This window comes from Pristiophorus japonicus, chromosome 1, assembly GCF_044704955.1.
Source record: "Pristiophorus japonicus isolate sPriJap1 chromosome 1, sPriJap1.hap1, whole genome shotgun sequence".
Lineage (NCBI taxonomy): Eukaryota > Metazoa > Chordata > Chondrichthyes > Pristiophoridae > Pristiophorus > Pristiophorus japonicus.
Genome location: NC_091977.1, coordinates 109326521 through 109344463, shown reverse-complemented (window position 1 = coordinate 109344463; position 17943 = coordinate 109326521). Strand labels below are relative to the sequence as shown.

The following is a 17943-nucleotide window of genomic DNA, read 5'->3' as shown; positions in this document are numbered from 1 at the left end:
TGGTTCTATATCCCTTGATACCCTTACTGAACAAAAATCTCAGTCTTCAAATTTTCAATTGACCTAGCCTCAAATGCTTTTTGCGGGTGAGTTCCAGACTTCCACTACCCTTTGTGTGAAGCAGTATCTCCTGTCATCACAGCTTAGTTCTAATTTCATGGTCATGTATGCCCTTTGTTCTGGACTTCCTCACCAGAGAAAATAGTTTCTACCTATCTACCCTATCATATCCTTTAATCATCTTAGACAGCTTAATTAGACCACATCTTAATCATCTATACTCGAGGTAATACAAGCTTAGTCTATGCAATCTGTCCTCATAATTTATACCTCCAAGTCCCGTTATCATTCTGGAAAATTGTACCCAACATTCCTTATAAGCTCTGCTGGTCCTGTACAGCCTGGGACCGGCTTTTGCAATGAGCTCTGCTCATGGCCCAATTCTACTTCCGGTCCAATTCTTGTCCTGGCTCTACCTTCTCCTCCAGCCATTCTCCTCTTTATTTTTTTAAACATATATGCTTATGGCTCAATATAAAAACTTTTCTTTATTACCAAAACACTGGCTCCTCTCCTGGCTCTTCTATACTTGCTGCCCGCTAGGCACCACCATAGCTACCTTCTCTTATCTCCCTCCCTTGCTCTGATTGATGCCCTTTAACAGATTTCAGTGACTGACCCGCCTCTCGACAGCTGATGGGTTGGCCATCAACTGACCTGCCTACATTAATACCCAAAATCAGTGGGTTGGAGTCGGATTTGCGATCTTAAAATGTTTTTAGTTCCCACCCGCCTCTGGGGGTTAAAATTCCCCCAAAGGAGACTAGTGGGGAGGATTCCACAACTTACTGGGAAAAGGAGCACGCTAGTGCTGAAAATGAATGATGTTGCTCTCTCTCCCAAATGCAAAACATTCACATCAATCCAACCCTCCCTCAATGACTTCACAAGAGCCAAATATTAGGCAGGGCCAGGCTGCCCCCACTCCAGTGGAAATGTTACAGCCTGAAGCAGATCCAGCTGGCGGTCACGTTTACAGAGCTTGAAAGTCACCTCAATCCAAGGAGCCTCCCTCAGACAATCAGCCACGGCTACTGTTGAGAAGAGGCACCACATTAGGTGGTCGAGCACAACACATGCTATATGATAGGAAGGGAAAGCACCATGGGAGCAGGCATTGCATTCAAGTATACTTGTGTTTTCGTTAAATAAATTATTTTGGCACAGTGGATACGGTGTTACATTTGTGAGGCAAGAATAAGAGGAATGGTCTTGCTGTGAACGAAGTAGGGTGGGCTTGCAACTTATTGCATGGGCTGAAAAAGATGATGGGAGCTATGGAAATGCGATGAGATATATAGAATTATACAGAATATACGTCACAGAAACAGGCCTTTTGGCCCAACTGGCCTATACTCTCTTGCTCATGGATGTAAAAAACTTCTCCTTAAATGCGTTGAGCCTTCACTCAAGTGTCTTCCCTTAAATGGTTCTTAGAATCTTTATGAGAAATGTCCTGGATTGCAGGGTGCCAAATAGCTCTTTGCGGCTGCTTGTGGTTCTCCCTCTTCTGCTTTCTTTGGCTTCTCAGCCTCATCCTCCAGCTGCTTTTCTGAGGGAGTTTCCTGCAGCTCTCCAGGTAGATACTTCTTTTAATGGCCATATTGTGCAGAATGCAGTAAACAGCAATGATACGGAAACATTTACCAGGAATGTACTGCAGGACAGCCCACATGGATCAACAGTGACTACACTCCAAAAGTACTTCATTGGCTGTAAAGTGCTTTGAGACGTCTGGTGATCATGAAAGGCGCTATATAAATGCAAGTCTTTATTTCAAGATGCTGGAAGCTCAACTATAATGTCAATAGTGTGATCAATGCTGGATCTGGTAGACACATGCACCATATGAACCACTGCAGGTGGCTGCACACAAACTGCATATTTATAGAGTGTGGAGTAGAAGTGATTGTGGTTCATGTTGGGGCACTTCTATCGGCAGATGCATGAACTGCTACTTGGGTTCCACCTATTGCCCCATGCCCTTTGGGAATCTGGTCATTTAAGTGAATCTTGTCTTGGGCCTGTTGCACCCTGGTGTCAATGGGGAGCATGCCATTGCAAATAAGACACTAGTTGCCAGTTTAACTCAACAATGCACTGTTGACTGACTGAAGTTGCTTATGCTCCCAGTTGCCCCTGGAAATACTCGGAGGCAAAAAATGTTCGAGAGAGATGGGCACCTTAACTGCACTGACAGCACCATGCCTGCCCAAAGTATCTTCAGGTCTTAATGCAGCCAGTAGCATAATTCAAAGTCTACCTCACTGGTAAATTTAAGCCTTCAAATTCAATGCTCCTCTGAGAGGTCCAGAAAAGTTACAAGGCCAATAGATTCATGCCGCAGGGCAACATTGGAGGTGGAGGGCACCTGCCCAATGATGTCAGATTTCCCTGGCATCAAAAAGTGTTTCTTTTTATCCTCCTGTTCTTCATTCAAGTGGCATATGTACAAGGGTATACCAAATGAGATCCCCATTCTGACAAGAGTCTGGTACATTCCCAAAAATAAGTTCTATCCAAGATGCACCCTGACTGCAACAGATAAATTTGCATTTTTTGCCTCCGAGTATTTCCAGGGGCAACTGGGAGCATAAGCAACTTCAGTCAGTCAACAGTGCATTGCTGAGTTTAAATTAGATTACCTTACACATGACCTGCAACCAGTGGGAATGGAGGAAACCGGTCGCAGGGTACAATGGCATTACTTTTAAATATTAATGCAACAGACCTGCTACCTTACCTGATGCACAACTGGAAGTGAGCATAAAGGAACCTGGCATAATGGGTCTTCACCCCTTTTTTTCCTATGTTGTATCTGAAAGCTAGGTAGCCTGAGATGCACACCAGAGGAAAATTGGCTACATCGGCTACATCTTTCCAGCACAAATATACAGAACCTGGATGTTAACACACATTAACTCATGCAGGTATGATTATATTTCCATGGGCTCCACTAGGCTAAGATTCGAGAACAATTCTGAAGCTCTCAATAGTTCCACATTATATCCATACTGACATCACCTACTCACTCCAGGGATAGGAATGATCAATAATATTTATTGGTGTCTGAAACAGGATAAATTACACAGAGTAAATTAAAGCCATCAAATTAAGCCAGGCAATAGTTTGTGTGCATCAGATCCTACTGAAGGCTGTGAAGGTCTTAAAGAAAGTGCTGCAGATTTGGAGTTGGGCCCAGGTCTGTTATCTGTCCATCTTGAACTAGGTCTACACTATCAATTGCCAGTGAATTATCATTTACTATGTGTACTGTACCTACCTCATAGTCCTCAGTATGCCAACATCATTTGTTTAAACATATTTGAAAAAAGAGTGCTGCTGTATGTTTAATAATAGATATAAACTTCAAATGGAAAATCAGTTCAAGCAAGGGTTGTTACACTCAATGTCACAATCTTTAAGAATGCAAACCTGCTGGAAGTATCGTGTGTGAAACTCAGACTCACATGAATAATGGTTCTTTGGCTGAACTACTGGACAGCGCCTGGTACCCATGGACCTGTACCCCAGCAAGTAGCCATTGGGGTGTTAACTGGGCGGTAGTACTGATCAGGCGACAGCGAATTGGCAACCCATTTTGTACTCCACCCGATTTTCTGTTCCATTGGGAAGGTAAAAATATTGTTGAGAAGAAAAATAATACACAGCAGACAGACAGTTCTACAGCATTGTAAGGCACACCTGCTGTTCCTGTGAGATGACAGGGGAGGACTTAATTTTCTTGAGATGGGTAATTTCTTCAGCTTTCCTTTTTAGGATTTTCTGCTGTTGCTCTCGCTTTAGTTCCAGTTCCTAGAAAAATGAAAGATGCATATCTTGAACTTTATTTCAGAAGATATATATATATTTATTTAAACAGATATAGTTAGACATTTTATAGTTATCTTTCTGTTTAAGGGCAGAGGATCTAAATACTATAAATTGACTTTTTTTCAGAATATAGATATTGTTGCTTGACGTTTCAATGCGATTCCTAGCCAACTCAACATTAAAAAAAAATCTTAGAGATATCAATTGCAGGTTTTGTATAATTTGTTGTTAAGGCATGGATTTGACTTAAAAAAATATTTTTTTTCCAAACTTTTGTTTATAAATGTCAATACTTTATTTGTATATTCTATATATATATATATATTATTCATTAGAAAAGGGAATAGTGCCAGAGGATAAGAACATAAGAAATAGGAGCAGGAGTAGGCCATTAAGCCCCTTGAGCTTGCTCCACCATTCAAGATGATCATGGCTGATCTTTTACCTTAACTCCACTTGCCTGCACTATCCCCATTCCCCTTGATTCCATTATAGCCAAAAATCTATCGCTCTCACCAGGGCCCTATATAATTGCATCTTTACTCTTATACTCAAAACCTCTTGTAATAAAGGTCAACATACCATTTGCTCTATTAATTGCTTGCTGTACCTGCATGTTAACTTTATAATTTGTGTACAACGACATCCAGCTCCCTCTGCCCAATCTCTCATCATTTAAAAAAATACTCTGCTTTTCTATTTTTCTGACCAAAGTGGATAACATCACATTTCTCCACATTATATTCCATTTGCCATGTTCTTGCCCACTCACTTAGTCTGTCTATATCCCCTTGAACACAAAAGCAAAATACTGCGGATGCTGGAATCTAGAATAAAAACAGAAAATGCTGGAAATTTCAGCAGGTCAGGCAGCATCTGTGGAGAGGAAGCAGAGTTAACGTTTCGGGTCGATGACCTTTTGTCAGAACATATAACGAAGGGTCGTCGACCCAAAACGTTAACTCTGCTTCCTCTCCACAGATGCTGCCCGACCTGCTGAAATTTCCAGCATTTTCTGTTTTTATATCCCCTTGAAGCCTCTTTGCATCATCCTCACAACTTACATTTCCCATCTAGCTTTGTATCATCAGCAAACTTGGATATATTACATTTGGTCCACTCATCCAAATCATTGATAAATATTGTGAATAGTTGAGGCCCAAGCACCGATCCTTGCGGTACCCCACTAGTTACAGCCTGCCAACCTGAAAATACCCGTTTATTCCTATTCTCTGTTTTCTGTCCGTTAACCAATCCTCAATCCATGCTAGTATATTACCCCCAATCCCATGAGCCCGAATTGTGTTTAAGAACCTAGTGTGTGGCACCTTATCGAATGCCTTCTGAAAATCCAAATGCAACACATCCACTGGTTTCCCCTTATCTATTCTGCTAGTTACAACAGATTTGTCAAACATGATATCCCTTTCATAAATCTATGTTGACTCTGCCCAATATTATTATTCTTTTCTAAGTGCCCTGTTACCACGTCCTTAATAACAGATTCTAGTATTTTCCCTACTACTGATGTCAGGCTAACTGGTCTGTAGTTCCCCGTTTTCACTCTCCCTCCTTTCTTAAATAGTGGGGTTACATTTGCTACCTTCCAATCCGCGGGAGCCGTTCTAGAATCTATGGAATTTTGGAAGATGACAAACAATGCATCCACTATTTGTATAACCACCTCTTTCAAAACCCGAGGAAAAGAGATTTATTGGCTTTCAGTCCCATTAATTTCTTCAGTCCCATTTTTTACTAATACTAACTTCTTTCAGTTCCTCATTCTCGCTAGACCCTTAGTTCTGCACTATTTCCAGCAAGTTTTTTGCGTCTTCTTCTGTGAATGCAGACACAAAGGAGCCGATTTTGATCAAGGCCTCCACCCGCCCTAGTGTTGCCAAGGTACCGGACGGTACTTTGGGCGGGATATTCATCGCCGAGGTCCCTTGAAGGTCGGCGGGCGGCAAATGGACGACGTATGCTGCCAACCTGGACGGCAACAGGCGGGCGGTCTCATTCTCAGTGGCAGAGGCGTTTGCTGCCTAAGTGCCGCCGAGGATGGAGTCGGGCCCACGGAGGGTCGAAGACCTGAAAAAAATATCAGTAAAAAGTTAAAAACCTATCAGAAGAACTTCAGGGGACCCCATCCAGGTAAGCCGCTGTGGAAATTTAAAAAAAATTTCATTAACCTATTTTTCAGGTTCTTCATACTTACCGTCAGGGACAAACCAGCCTCCTCGCAGCGGTCCACCCCCGTTCTTGCCCACATCAATATGGGAGCTCGGCGGGCGGGAGGTCAGTTGCGCCACTCAGCCATTCGCTGACGTAAGCGGGCGGTTCCCGGCGGCTCTCCCCTCCCGCCCGCTCTAGGCCATCTCGAAAGTGGCACTGGGCGGATCTGCAAGAGCAATGTCGGCGGCAGCGGGCGGTGAGTTGAAGAATTTTGGCCCCACAGTATTTGTTTAATTTCTCTGCCATTTCCTTATTTCCCATTATAATTTCTCCTGTCTCAGCCTGTAAGGGACCCACATTTACTTTTGTTAATCTTTTCCTTTTCACATACCTACAACAGCTTTTACAGTCTGTTTTTATGTCTCTTGCTAGTTTACTCTCATATTCTATTTTTCCTTTCTATATCAATTTCTTGGTCCACCTTTGCTGAATTCTGAAATCCTCCCAATCCTCAGGCTTACTATTCTTTTTGGCAACATTGTAAGCCTCTTCCTTTGATCTAATACTATTTTTAACTTCTCATTAGCTACGGTTGGACCACTTTTCCTGTGGAGATTTTGTGCCTTGAAGGAATGTATATTATGTTCTTATGTTCTCTTAGTTCTGGTATCATTCTAGTACATCTTGATTTTTGAATATTAAGAGAATCAAGGAATATGGGGATAGTGCAGGAAAGTGGAGTTGAGGTAGAAGATCAGCTATGATCTTGAATGGCGGAGTAGACGCGAGGGGCTGAATGGCCTACTCCTGCTCCTAATTCTTAAGCTCTTATTTGATTGTGAAATGTTCTTACTTTGATTCGTTGCTGATCTCTTTGAACCTCATTTTCCAGTTTTCTTTTTTTCTCACTTTCTTCATGTAGTTTTTTCTGGAGCAGCTGTTGCTGTTGTTTCATGTTTTCGACATTCTGGCTCAACTGGGCCAATCGTTTCTCACTCTGCGCTGATAAAGAAAATAACTTCTTTGTTTCTTGCTGTTTCCTCTGTAAGATCTAAGAGGAACAGGACCAGATCTTCAATTTACTTTTGTTATTTTTTAGCCATAGGCAGCAGTATATCTGTTACCGCCAAACTTTCTTTGCAACTAGCAAACCTATTCAAACAAAAGCAAGCTGGTATCTTAACACCAGCTAATCACTTCATAATTGCCTGCTGTAAAAAAAAAAGTCCTTTCAAACTATTGGCCTTAAAATTGCGGTTGAAGGCTTCCTACAGGCGGATGCCTCCGACCCAAATTTTTTCCCCGCAAGTGCCTGGTGATCCCAGAAGAACATAAATTTGCGGTCCAAGGCCTAGATGTGCAGCCCAGCGTATGGGGTCACGCATCCCAGGACTTAAGCGCAACATGGGATCATGTGGGCATGGATCACCAATCACAATGTAATAATCTCATTGATAATAATGGGAGCTCCATTTGTATGAGCTGCCATTACTATCAATGAGACTACCCCCCAAAACACAGAAACACAACACAGTAAATAAAAAAACCTCATGTATTTAAAATTAATTGAAACTGCATTTGATTAAAAGTTTTAGAAAAACACATTTTTCTTAAATATGTTTTAATAGTGTTAAAACTAAACGTAACTTAATGGACAGGGTTTTTAAATATAAAAATTAGTGATAACATTTTTCTATGTTTTAAAACTCTTATGCAGGCAAAAGTAGGCTATACACCTGCTTTTACCAGGCGCAAGAGTTTGAAGGACATTTGCTCGGCAAGAGTTGGGAAATTAGCCCAAATCTCTGCTCGTGAATGTCCTTCTCCCGGGGATGCGTGTGCTCGGTCAAAAGATATTTTGACAGATCGCAAAAGTCGGTTCTCGGCACATGTGCATTTGTGCGCCGAGAACCAGCATTTGTGAGGCCCCTTTGAGTGTGTGCGCAACATCGTACTCACCCGGAGAGACCGCAATTTTCGTGCCATTGTTAACCTTACTTTCACCATGATGTAGTCCTCGCAAGTAATATATGCCTGGTTCATGTAGGTTTATATTACAATGGGGCAATGGAAATGGAGCGAAATGGAATTTCAGCTAATTATGTCATACCACCAGTCATATCACTTTCTCTGTCGTGGCTGAAGGTGGAAGCAACACCTGCCACATCTCTCTTCCCCCATCCCCCGCCCAATGCTTGAGGAAACTCTACCGCTGGTCAAATGGGGCAGCGACTCAGCAGAACAGAACCCAGAACTACACCAACCCTAATAACACCTGAATCCATTAAAAAAAATGCAGATTTTTGGTCCAGAGATATTTCTTGCTTTCTCCCCATCTCCTTCCCTTGAAGGGTCATGCAGGTGGTACTAACAGAGTTTAGCCGATTCTGTTCTGTAACAGTGTTAAAAAGAGACCAGGCATTGTTTTCTCTCCCCACTGTGGTAAAATGTTCAATCTCCATTTGGAACCTCCCCATAATGGCATGGCAACGGTGAAGTTATGGATCTATCAGAGGAGTTGCAATGGACCATTAGGGAACAGTGATTTTTTTGTACTTTCAATTTAGAATACTGCATTCATTGCTCAGGATGCAGTCTCCTTTACATTGGGGAGACCAAATGCAGATTGGGTGATCGCTTTGCTGAACACCTCCATTTAGTCCACAAGCCTGACCCTGAGCTTCTGGCCGCTTGCCATTTTAATTCTCTGTCCTACTTCCACCTCTCTGTCCTTGGACTCCTACATTGTTCCAAAGAAGCCCAATGGAAGCTCGAGGAACAGCACTTCATAGCATCATAGAAACTTACAGCACAGAAGGATGTCATTCGGCCCGTTGTGCCTGTGTTGGATCTTTGAAAATGCAGTCATCTTTCAATTATGCACTTTATAGCCTTCTGGACCCAACATCAAGTTCAACAATTTCAGATCATAACCACTGCTCCCATTTTTTGGACAGCAAATGCAGATAATGATTCTGCTGTTCATTTAATCACTCCAGCCTTCCACCTTCCCTATTATTCTTTCCTCCCCGGCCCTCCTTTCCCTACCTTTGTACTTACTTAAAACATGTTGCATTTGTAACAATTTCCAGTTCTGACTAAAGGGCACCGGCCTGATACGTTAACTCTGTTTCTATCTCCACAGATGCTGCCTGGCCTGCTGAAAATTTCCAGTATTTTCTGGTTATATTTCAGATTTCCAGCATCTGCAGTATTTTGTCTTATTGTTCAGTAAGTGAAAGAAGACACATGACTCACCTAAGTGACAGAAACAATCAATATGGATTACTAGGCTGTGATCTTGCCATATTTACAGTCCATTTCATATGCGATTATATCAGGCCTTCGAAACAGGTGTAAATCTCAACATATCTTGTTTACTAAAGTCACAGTTTTGCTTTGTCATACTTGTGGGTGAATGGCTAGAAACAAGCTTCTGAGGGTGAAGGTTGTCCAGTTACTTTCAAAGTCTTTGATTAACAATTTTGTAGCCATAAGCTGCCTGGAACTGGGTACAAGTATGGCATGTTTTTGCCGTCGACTACTTCTTGCTGTACAATCACCAGACGACTTCCAAGCGGAGATCAACAAAGGGACTTAATGGGAGTTGAGTCTCACGTAACACAGACATTATAGATGCCCGTTTCCAGCTACAACTATTAATATCAAGAACAACGATTTCTGGAAAATGATTTAACAATACGGTTTCTTGACCAGGAGTCCACAACTCTGAGTCAACTGGCCCAATCATTTAGTGGCCTCATCAAAATTTATCGAGCAAATGGGAAACAGATAGCCCACATTCACTGATCAGCGGGCAACTCACTGAGCCAGACGATCCGTCTGCACGCTTTGAGCCTGTGTCGATACAGCAAAGCAGATCATAGAGAGGTAACGAGAGGGTAATTAAATATTACAGGCGCAATAAGGCAGTGTTTATCTGCCTCTGCCACATGCCCCCTCCCCCTTGCCCACTAAGCCTCCTTCAAGGCTCACCCCTGAACCCACATCTTTCTCTCTCAGATCTCCCCTCATGTATTTTCTGAGCTCATTTTGTCCATGAGACCTGCCTCCTCCTCTCTTGACCTCATTCCCACTAAACTGCTAACCTAATTTCCCTTCCTAGCTGACAAAGTAAATAGTTCCCTCTCCACCAGTACTGTCCCCCTCCCTTTCAACACCCCACTCCACAAAAAGCCCACCCTCAATTCCTCAGTCCTTGCAAACTACCATTCATCTTCAACATCCCTTTTGTCTCCAAATTCTTTGAACGTTTGTCGCCTTCTAAATCCGTGCCCATCTTTCCAGCAACTCCATGTTTGAATCTTTCCAATGGAAACGGTAGCATATTAGTTATGTTACTGGACTTGTAATCCAGAGGCCTGGGTTACATGACATGAAACATGAATTCAAATCCCACCAGCAGCTGGTGAATTTAAATTCAATATTAAATAAATCTGGAATAAAAAGCTAGTTTCAATAATGGTGACCATGGAACTACAGGATTGTCGTAAAAACCCACCTGGTTCACTAAAGTCCTTTAGGGAGGAAAATCTGCTGTTCTTGCCCAGTCTGGCCTACATGACTCTAGATCCACAGCAGTGTGGTTGACACTTAACTGCCCTCTGAAATGGCGTAGCAAGCCACTCAGTTGTATCAAACTGCTAAGACAAAGTATAATAAGAATAAAACTGGACCAACCACCCGGCATTGACCTAGGCATCCGATTCGGACATGACAAAGGCACCTGTCGACTATGCAAAGTCCTTCTTACCTTCTTACTAACATCTGGGAACTTGTACGAAAATTAGGAAAGCTGTCTCACAGACTAGTCACGTGACAACCTGACAGTCATATTCACACAATCATACATTTCAGCCAACGTCCCAGACTCCTCCATCATCATCCACGATATGTCCTGTCCCACCGGCAGGATAGACCCACCAGAGATGGCAGTACAGTTGTATACATTCGGGAGTCCTGGGAGTCCTCAACATTGATTCTGGACCCCATGAAGTCTCATGTCATCAGGTCAAACATGAGCAGGTAAACCTCCTGCTGATTACCGCCTACCTCCTCCCTCAGCTGATGAATCAATATTCCTCCAAGTTGACCACCACTTGAAGAAGTATGAATGGCAGCAAGGGCATAGAATGTACTCTGGGTGGGAGAGTTCAATGTCCATCACCAAGCATGACTCTGTGACATTACTACTGACCGAGCTGACTGAATCCTGAAGGATATAGCTGTCAGACTGGGCCTGTGGCAGGTGGTGAGAGAAGCAATACGAGGGAAAAAACCACTTGACCTCGTCCTCACCAATCTACCTTTTGCAGATCCATCTGTCCATGACAGCATTGATAGGAGTGACCATCGCTCGGTCCTTGTGGCGACGAAGTCCCGTCTTCACACTGAGGATACCTCCATCATCTTGTGTAGTGCTAAATGAGACAGATTTAGAATATATCTAGCAGCTTAAAACCGGGCATCCATGATGTGCTGTGGGCCATTAGCAGCAGTAGAATTGTATTCCACCATAATATGTAACCTCATGAACAGGCATATTCCTCACTCTACCATTACCATCCAGCCAGGAGACCAACCCTGGTTCAATGAGGAGTGCAGAAGAGCATGCCAAGAGCAGCACCTGGCGTACCTAAAAATGAAGTGCCAACCTGGTAAAGCTACAACACAGGACTACATGCAAGCTAAACAGCGAAAGCAGCATGCTATATCGATCTCACAACAAATGAATCAGATCAAAGCTCTGCATCCAGTCATGAATGGTGGTGGACAATTAAATAACTAATGGGAAGAGGATGCTCCATGAACTGAAATGACCCGAATCAAAGTCATAAATAACATCCTTTTTGACTGTGGTGTACTCTCTATCCTCAACCTATCTGCTGCCATTAACAAGATGGACCACCATCCTCCTCCAACACATCTTCTCTGTTGTCCAGCTGAGTGGAACTATTCTCATTTGGTTTCACTCTTAACTATCCAATTGTAATCAGAGTATCTCCAGCAATGACTTATCTTCCCGTCCCTTCAAAGTTACCTCACAATCTTCCATGGATTTATCCTTGGCCTCCTACTCTTCCTAATCTACATGCTGCCACTTGGCAACATCTTCCGAAGACATGGGGTCAGATTCCATGCAAGTTGGCGACACCCAGATCTAGACATTTTTCAACTACATCTCTCAATCTCTCAACTGCCTCAGTGTTAACAGATTGCTTATCCGACAACCCATCCTGGTTTAGCAACAATTTCCTCGATTGAGAAGACCGCCACTAATTCCATCCCCCACTCAGCCACTGTCTCAGGTTGAAGCAGGCTGTTTCCAATTTCGACATCTTATTTGAACCCAAATTGAATTTCCAATCTCATATCCTCTCCATCACCTCTAACATTGTCTGTTTCTACCTCTCCCTCAGGACATCTGCTGCTAAAACACTCATCCATATCTTTGTCATCTCCAGACTTGACTACTCCATTGCTCTCCTGGCCAGCCTCCAATCTTCCACCCTCAATAAACTTCAGCCCATTCAAAACTCTGTCTCTCACAACATGTCAAGCTCAACCATCACCTCTGTGCTTCCTGACTTACATTGGTTCCTGGTCCCCCAACACTGCAAATTTAAAATGCTCATCCTCAGGTACAAATATCTTCATGACCTCACCCTTCCCAATCTCTGTAACCCTCTCCAGCCCCGCAACTCACTGGGAACTCTGTGTTCCTCCAATTCCAGCCTCCTGTGCATCCCCCATTCCTTTCTCTTCACTATTGGTGGTGTACCTTCAGTCATTTAGGCCACAAGCTCTGGAATTCCTCTTCTAAACCTCTCTACCTACCTTCCCTCTTTAAGGCCCTCCTTAAAACCTACCTCTTTGACCAAATATTTAGTCACCCTTCCTGATATCTTTCTTTGGCTCGGTGTCCACTTTTATCTTACTATGCTTCTGCGAAGCGCCTTGGAACATTTTTCTATGTTAAAGAAATGATATAAATTAATGAAAGTTGTTGTTGTTGTTCTAATTCACCCAAGCAAGACAATAGTATATTTCTCGTTATAAGAACCAATGAGTACTGCTCCCATCCAGGGGACGGAGGAGTTATACAATGGATCGGAGGTCTGCCCTGTTGATCAGAAGAATCTGTACATTATTTTGTGAGGTGAGGGAATCAACAAAGGACTCTGAGAGAGTTCAATCGGACATCAATTTTCTCATCCTGAATACATATCATCCTTGCTCCAAACTGCGAGTTATTTCTAAGAACTGCTGAGGTTTGAGACATTTGTAATTTTGGAAGAGACATTACACGCAGAGTTGTGAACTAGCTAATACGTTTTTGTTTAAACTATTGCTTCTGTTAATCTTACTTCTTTATAAACTTGATTTGTATTTTTTTTTAAAACAGCGATATATAGTCTTTCTGAGTTTTATTTGTCTGTCTGTTTGAGAGAATACGGGTGTGTGGTGGTATTCTGTACTATTTCCATTGTGTACCTCATTGATAAAAGGGTGCACTATTTACCATGCAGCCTGCTGTCTCAGATTACTTCATTCATAAGGTTACATTTACATTGGGCACAAGAGAAAAAGTGTCAGGAGTGAGCCCAAATTATAACAATGAACACTGTTAGGAAGTACTTATTCTAGAAACTATTGTGATTTATGAATTTTGTTTATTGAATGCATTTTGAAGTATTTTTTGTGCAGATTATAGAAATGACTAACCTGCACTTTAAGTTTAGCTGTTTCCATTTGCTTGCGGAATTCTTTTTGTAGCTTGGCTTTCTCTGTAGCATCCCTGAGCTCCTTATTCTCCAGTTCCTGTAGTTGTTTCTGAGCTTCTGTCAGCTCAGTCTTGGCCTGCTCAGCTTCTTGTTCCAACTGAGTGATCTTTTGGTAATACTGTCGGTTCACAGCCTGGGCATCCTTGCCTGAATGAATAAATTAGTAAATAGATAGAAGTACAATAAATTCATCAGTAATAAAATAGAACAATAACAATGACAAAAGGCAACAACGGAGAACTTTCGAAAAATGAACATTACCTCCAGTCATCTCAGAAAATAAAGCAGATTTTCTCTTACATTTTATGCCTCCCCAATTTTATAGGAGAAACAAAGGCACCCAAGTGTTGAAAAGCCAACCTTTATGTAGTCATACTCATTTGTTCCATGTACTTTATCCCTCATATACATTAAAATCAGGCCCATAATCCAATGGGAGAAAGTACCCTTTTAGAGGCTGTCTTATTGTGGCCTCAAGTGTTTTCCCCATTCCTACCCTGTATAAAAAAACTCCGTTCTTTTTAATGAAGGTGGGTGACCATGTGTATACAAATAACAATTTTAACAGTATTGACAATTAGGCTTCAAGAATTTGCAAGTACTCTAATGAATCTTGAAAGGGATATTTATAAATAGGGCTCCAGATGACTCCATAACCGCCTCGCTTTAACGCTTCATCAAGGAACTGTCAAGGGTTTATCACCAGTCTATGCCCTGGGAAGAATGATGCCTAAATTTGGGCCACCAAACTATCTTGCATCAACCAGTTTAGAATATATTAACATTTAACATATTGTCTCTATATTAGGAAACGCAAAAGCTACTGATTGATGATTCAGTAGAAAGGGTTTATTGTGTTCCTAACACAGATGGGGCTGCACACAGGGAGGTTAAAGTAACAGTGACCTCAGTCTTTATTAAGACACTCCAGAGTGAGGAACAGGCCTTAGGGGCCGGATTACATACAGTGCTCCCAAGCGAAGCTAGAATCCCTTGGGACTTCAGGGGATGAGCTCCCTGATGGCGGAACATGGAAGTACATGCTTTGCAGATACACAACATCACTCCCCCCCCACCCAAAGTCAAAGTCAAAGTGAAAACTAGTTACAAGGTGAGGCGGTCGGGAGCCTTTCTTTCCCTGGTGGACCGCCTCGGTACAAATGTCTGTTCTGGTGTGTTGACTGTGCCCTCGCTGGGCTGGCGTGTTGTTGGCCCTGCAGGGCTGCGACGTGAGCATGGCCTTGCAGGAGCTTTTCGGCGTGATGTGCTTGATTTCCTGGTCCGGCATGGTGTCGTTGATCCTTTGGGTATGTGTTGTGGGCTCGAAAAAGTTGGTGTCTGCTGTGGATTGCTCAGGGCAGCCTGTGAACCGCAGCCTTGTTTGGTCCAGGTGCCTTCTGCAAATTTGTCCATTGTCTAGTTTGACTACAAACACCCTACTCCCTTCTTTAGCTATCACCGTGCCCGCGATCCACTTGGGACCATGTCCATAGTTTAGCACATACACAGGGTCATTCAGATCAATTTCCCGTGACACAGTGGCGCGACCATCGTTACATTTTGTTGCCGCCGCCTGCTCTCTACCTGATCATGCAGGTTGGGGTGAACCAGCGAGAGTCTGGTTTTAAGTGTCCTTTTCAGGATCTCGTGTGGTAGCTGCGCAGTACTCGGGACAGGCGGGTTTGGAGTGAGCCTTCTGTGACTCGTTTAAGGCTCTGTTTGATGGTTTGTACTGCTCGCTCTGCCTGCCCATTAGAGGCTGGTTTAAACGGGGCCGAGGTGACATGTTTGATCCCATTGTGGGTCATGAATTCTTTAAATTCAGCACTGGTGAAACATGGCCCGTTGTCACTGACCAGTATGTCAGGCAGGCCGTAGGTGGCAAACATGGCCCTCAGGCTTTCAATGGTGGCGGTGGTGGTGCTTCCCGACATTATTTCTCATTCAATCCATTTTGAAAAAGCATCCACCACCACCAGGAACATTTTACCGAGAAATGGGCCCGCATAGTCGACATGGATCCTCGACCATGGTCTGGAGGGCCAGGACCACAAACTTAGTGGTGCCTCTCTGGGTGCGTTGCTCAACTGAGCACATACGCTGCAATGCCGTACACAGGACTCTAAGTCAGAGTCGATACCGGGCCACCACACGTGGGATCTGGCTATCGCTTTCATCATGACTATACCCGGGTGTGTGCTGTGGAGATCCGAGATGAACGTCTTCCTGCCCTTTTTTGGTAGCACTACGCGGTCACCCCACAACAGGCAGTCTAGTCTGCCTGAATGGACAGCTCATCCTTTCTCCGCTGGAACGGCTTGATTGGCTCTTGCATTTCAACAGGGATGCTGCCCCAACTCCCATGCAGTGCACAGTTTTTTTTACTAGGGACAGCAGAGGATCTTGGCTGGTCCAAGTCCTAATCTAGCGGGCCGTGACAGGTGATTTATCATTTTCAAACGCTTCCATGACCATCAACAAGTCTACGGCCTGCGCCACCATCAACAAGTTTGCAGTCTGCGCCATTTCCACCCCCGTGGGGGGCAATGGTAGCCGACTGAGAGCATCCGCACAGTTCTCGGTGCCTGGCCTGTGGTGGATGGTACAGTTATACGCTGATAGCGTGAGTGCCCACTTTTGTATGCGGGCTGAGGCATTAGTCTTTATCCCCTTGTTTTCAGCGAACAGGGATGTGAGGGGCTTGTGATCGGTTGCCAGCTCAAATTTGAGGTACTGATGCATTTTCTTTACCCTGAACACACACGGTAATGCCTCTTTCTCAATGATGCTGTAGGCCCTCTCGGCCTTAGACAAGCTCCTGGAAGCATAGGCGGCAGGTTGCAACTTCCCCGCAACATTAGCTTGTTGTAATACACACCTGACTCCGTACGACGACCCGTCACATGCTAGCACAAGTCTTTTACATGGGTTATACAATACAAGCAGCTTGTTGGAGCATAAAATGTTTCTGGCTTTCTCAAAAGCAATTACTTGGCTTTTTCCCCATACCCAGTTCCACCTTTGCGCAATAACACATGTAGGGGCTCTAAAAGGATGCTTAACCCCGGTAGGAAGTTACCAAAATAGTTGAGGAGTCCCAGGAACGACCGCAGCTCCATGATATTCTGTGGCCTGGGCGCGTTCCTGATAGCCTCTGTCTTGGCGTCTGTGGGCCGAATGCCGTCCGCCGCGATCTTTCTCCCCCAAAACTCCACTTCTGTTGCCATGAAGACGCATTTCGACCTCTTCAGCCGCAGCCCTACGTGATCCAGTCGCTGGAGGATCTCCTCCAGGTATTGTAGGTGATCGGTGATATCCCGACCCGTGAACAATATGTTGTCCTGAAAGACCACCGTGTGTGGTACCGACTTGAGTAGGCTCTCCATGTTTCTCTGGAAGATTGCTGCAGCTGACCGAATTCCAAACGGGCATCTGTTGTAGATGAACAGTCCCTTGTGCATATTTGATGCAGGTGAGGCCCTTCGAAGATTCCTCCAGCTCCTGCGTCATGTAGGCCTAAGTCAGGTCGAGCTTGGTGAATGTCTTGTCTCCTGCCAGCGTCGCAAATAGGTCGTCTGCCTTAGGTAGCGGGTATTGGTCCTGTAGCGAGAAATGATTAATAGTTACTTTATAATCGCCGCAAATCCTGACTGTGCCATCACTTTTGAGCACTGGAACAATCGGGCTGGCCCACTCGCTGAATTCCACTGGGGAGATGATGCCCTCGCGTTGCAGCCTGTCCAGCTCGATTTCCACTCTCTCCCCCTCATCATGTGAGGTACCGCTCACGCCTTGTGGTGAATGGGTCGTGCCTCTGGGACCAAGTGGATCCGTACCTTCGCCCGGAAAAGTTCCCAATGCCTGGCTCAAAAAGGGAAGAAAATTTGTTAAGAACCTGGGTACATGAGGCCTCATTGACATGTGATAGCGCTCGGATGTCATCCCAGTTCCAGTGGATTTTGCCCAGCCAGCTCCTTCCAAGCAGTGTGGGTCCATCGCCCGGGTTAATCCAGAGTGGCAGTTTGTGCACCGTGCCCTCGTAGGTGACCTTGACCATGGCGCTGCCCAGGAC

At 44.0% G+C, this 17943-nt stretch overlaps 1 protein-coding gene across 2 annotated transcripts in view; it reads right to left on the bottom strand.

Moving 5' to 3' along the window:
• The window catches only part of LOC139265343 (kinesin-like protein KIF27), a 165736-nt gene that overhangs the window by 56151 nt on the left and 91642 nt on the right, over nucleotides 1–17943 (bottom strand). For both annotated transcript variants that reach the window (XM_070882312.1, XM_070882322.1), the window contains exons 10-12: nucleotides 13813–14018; nucleotides 6920–7117; nucleotides 3766–3876 (exon numbers count right to left, since the gene is read on the bottom strand). In XM_070882312.1, the coding sequence (XP_070738413.1) occupies nucleotides 3766–3876; nucleotides 6920–7117; nucleotides 13813–14018 (515 nt within the window). The remainder of the gene's footprint in view (nucleotides 1–3765; nucleotides 3877–6919; nucleotides 7118–13812; nucleotides 14019–17943) is intronic.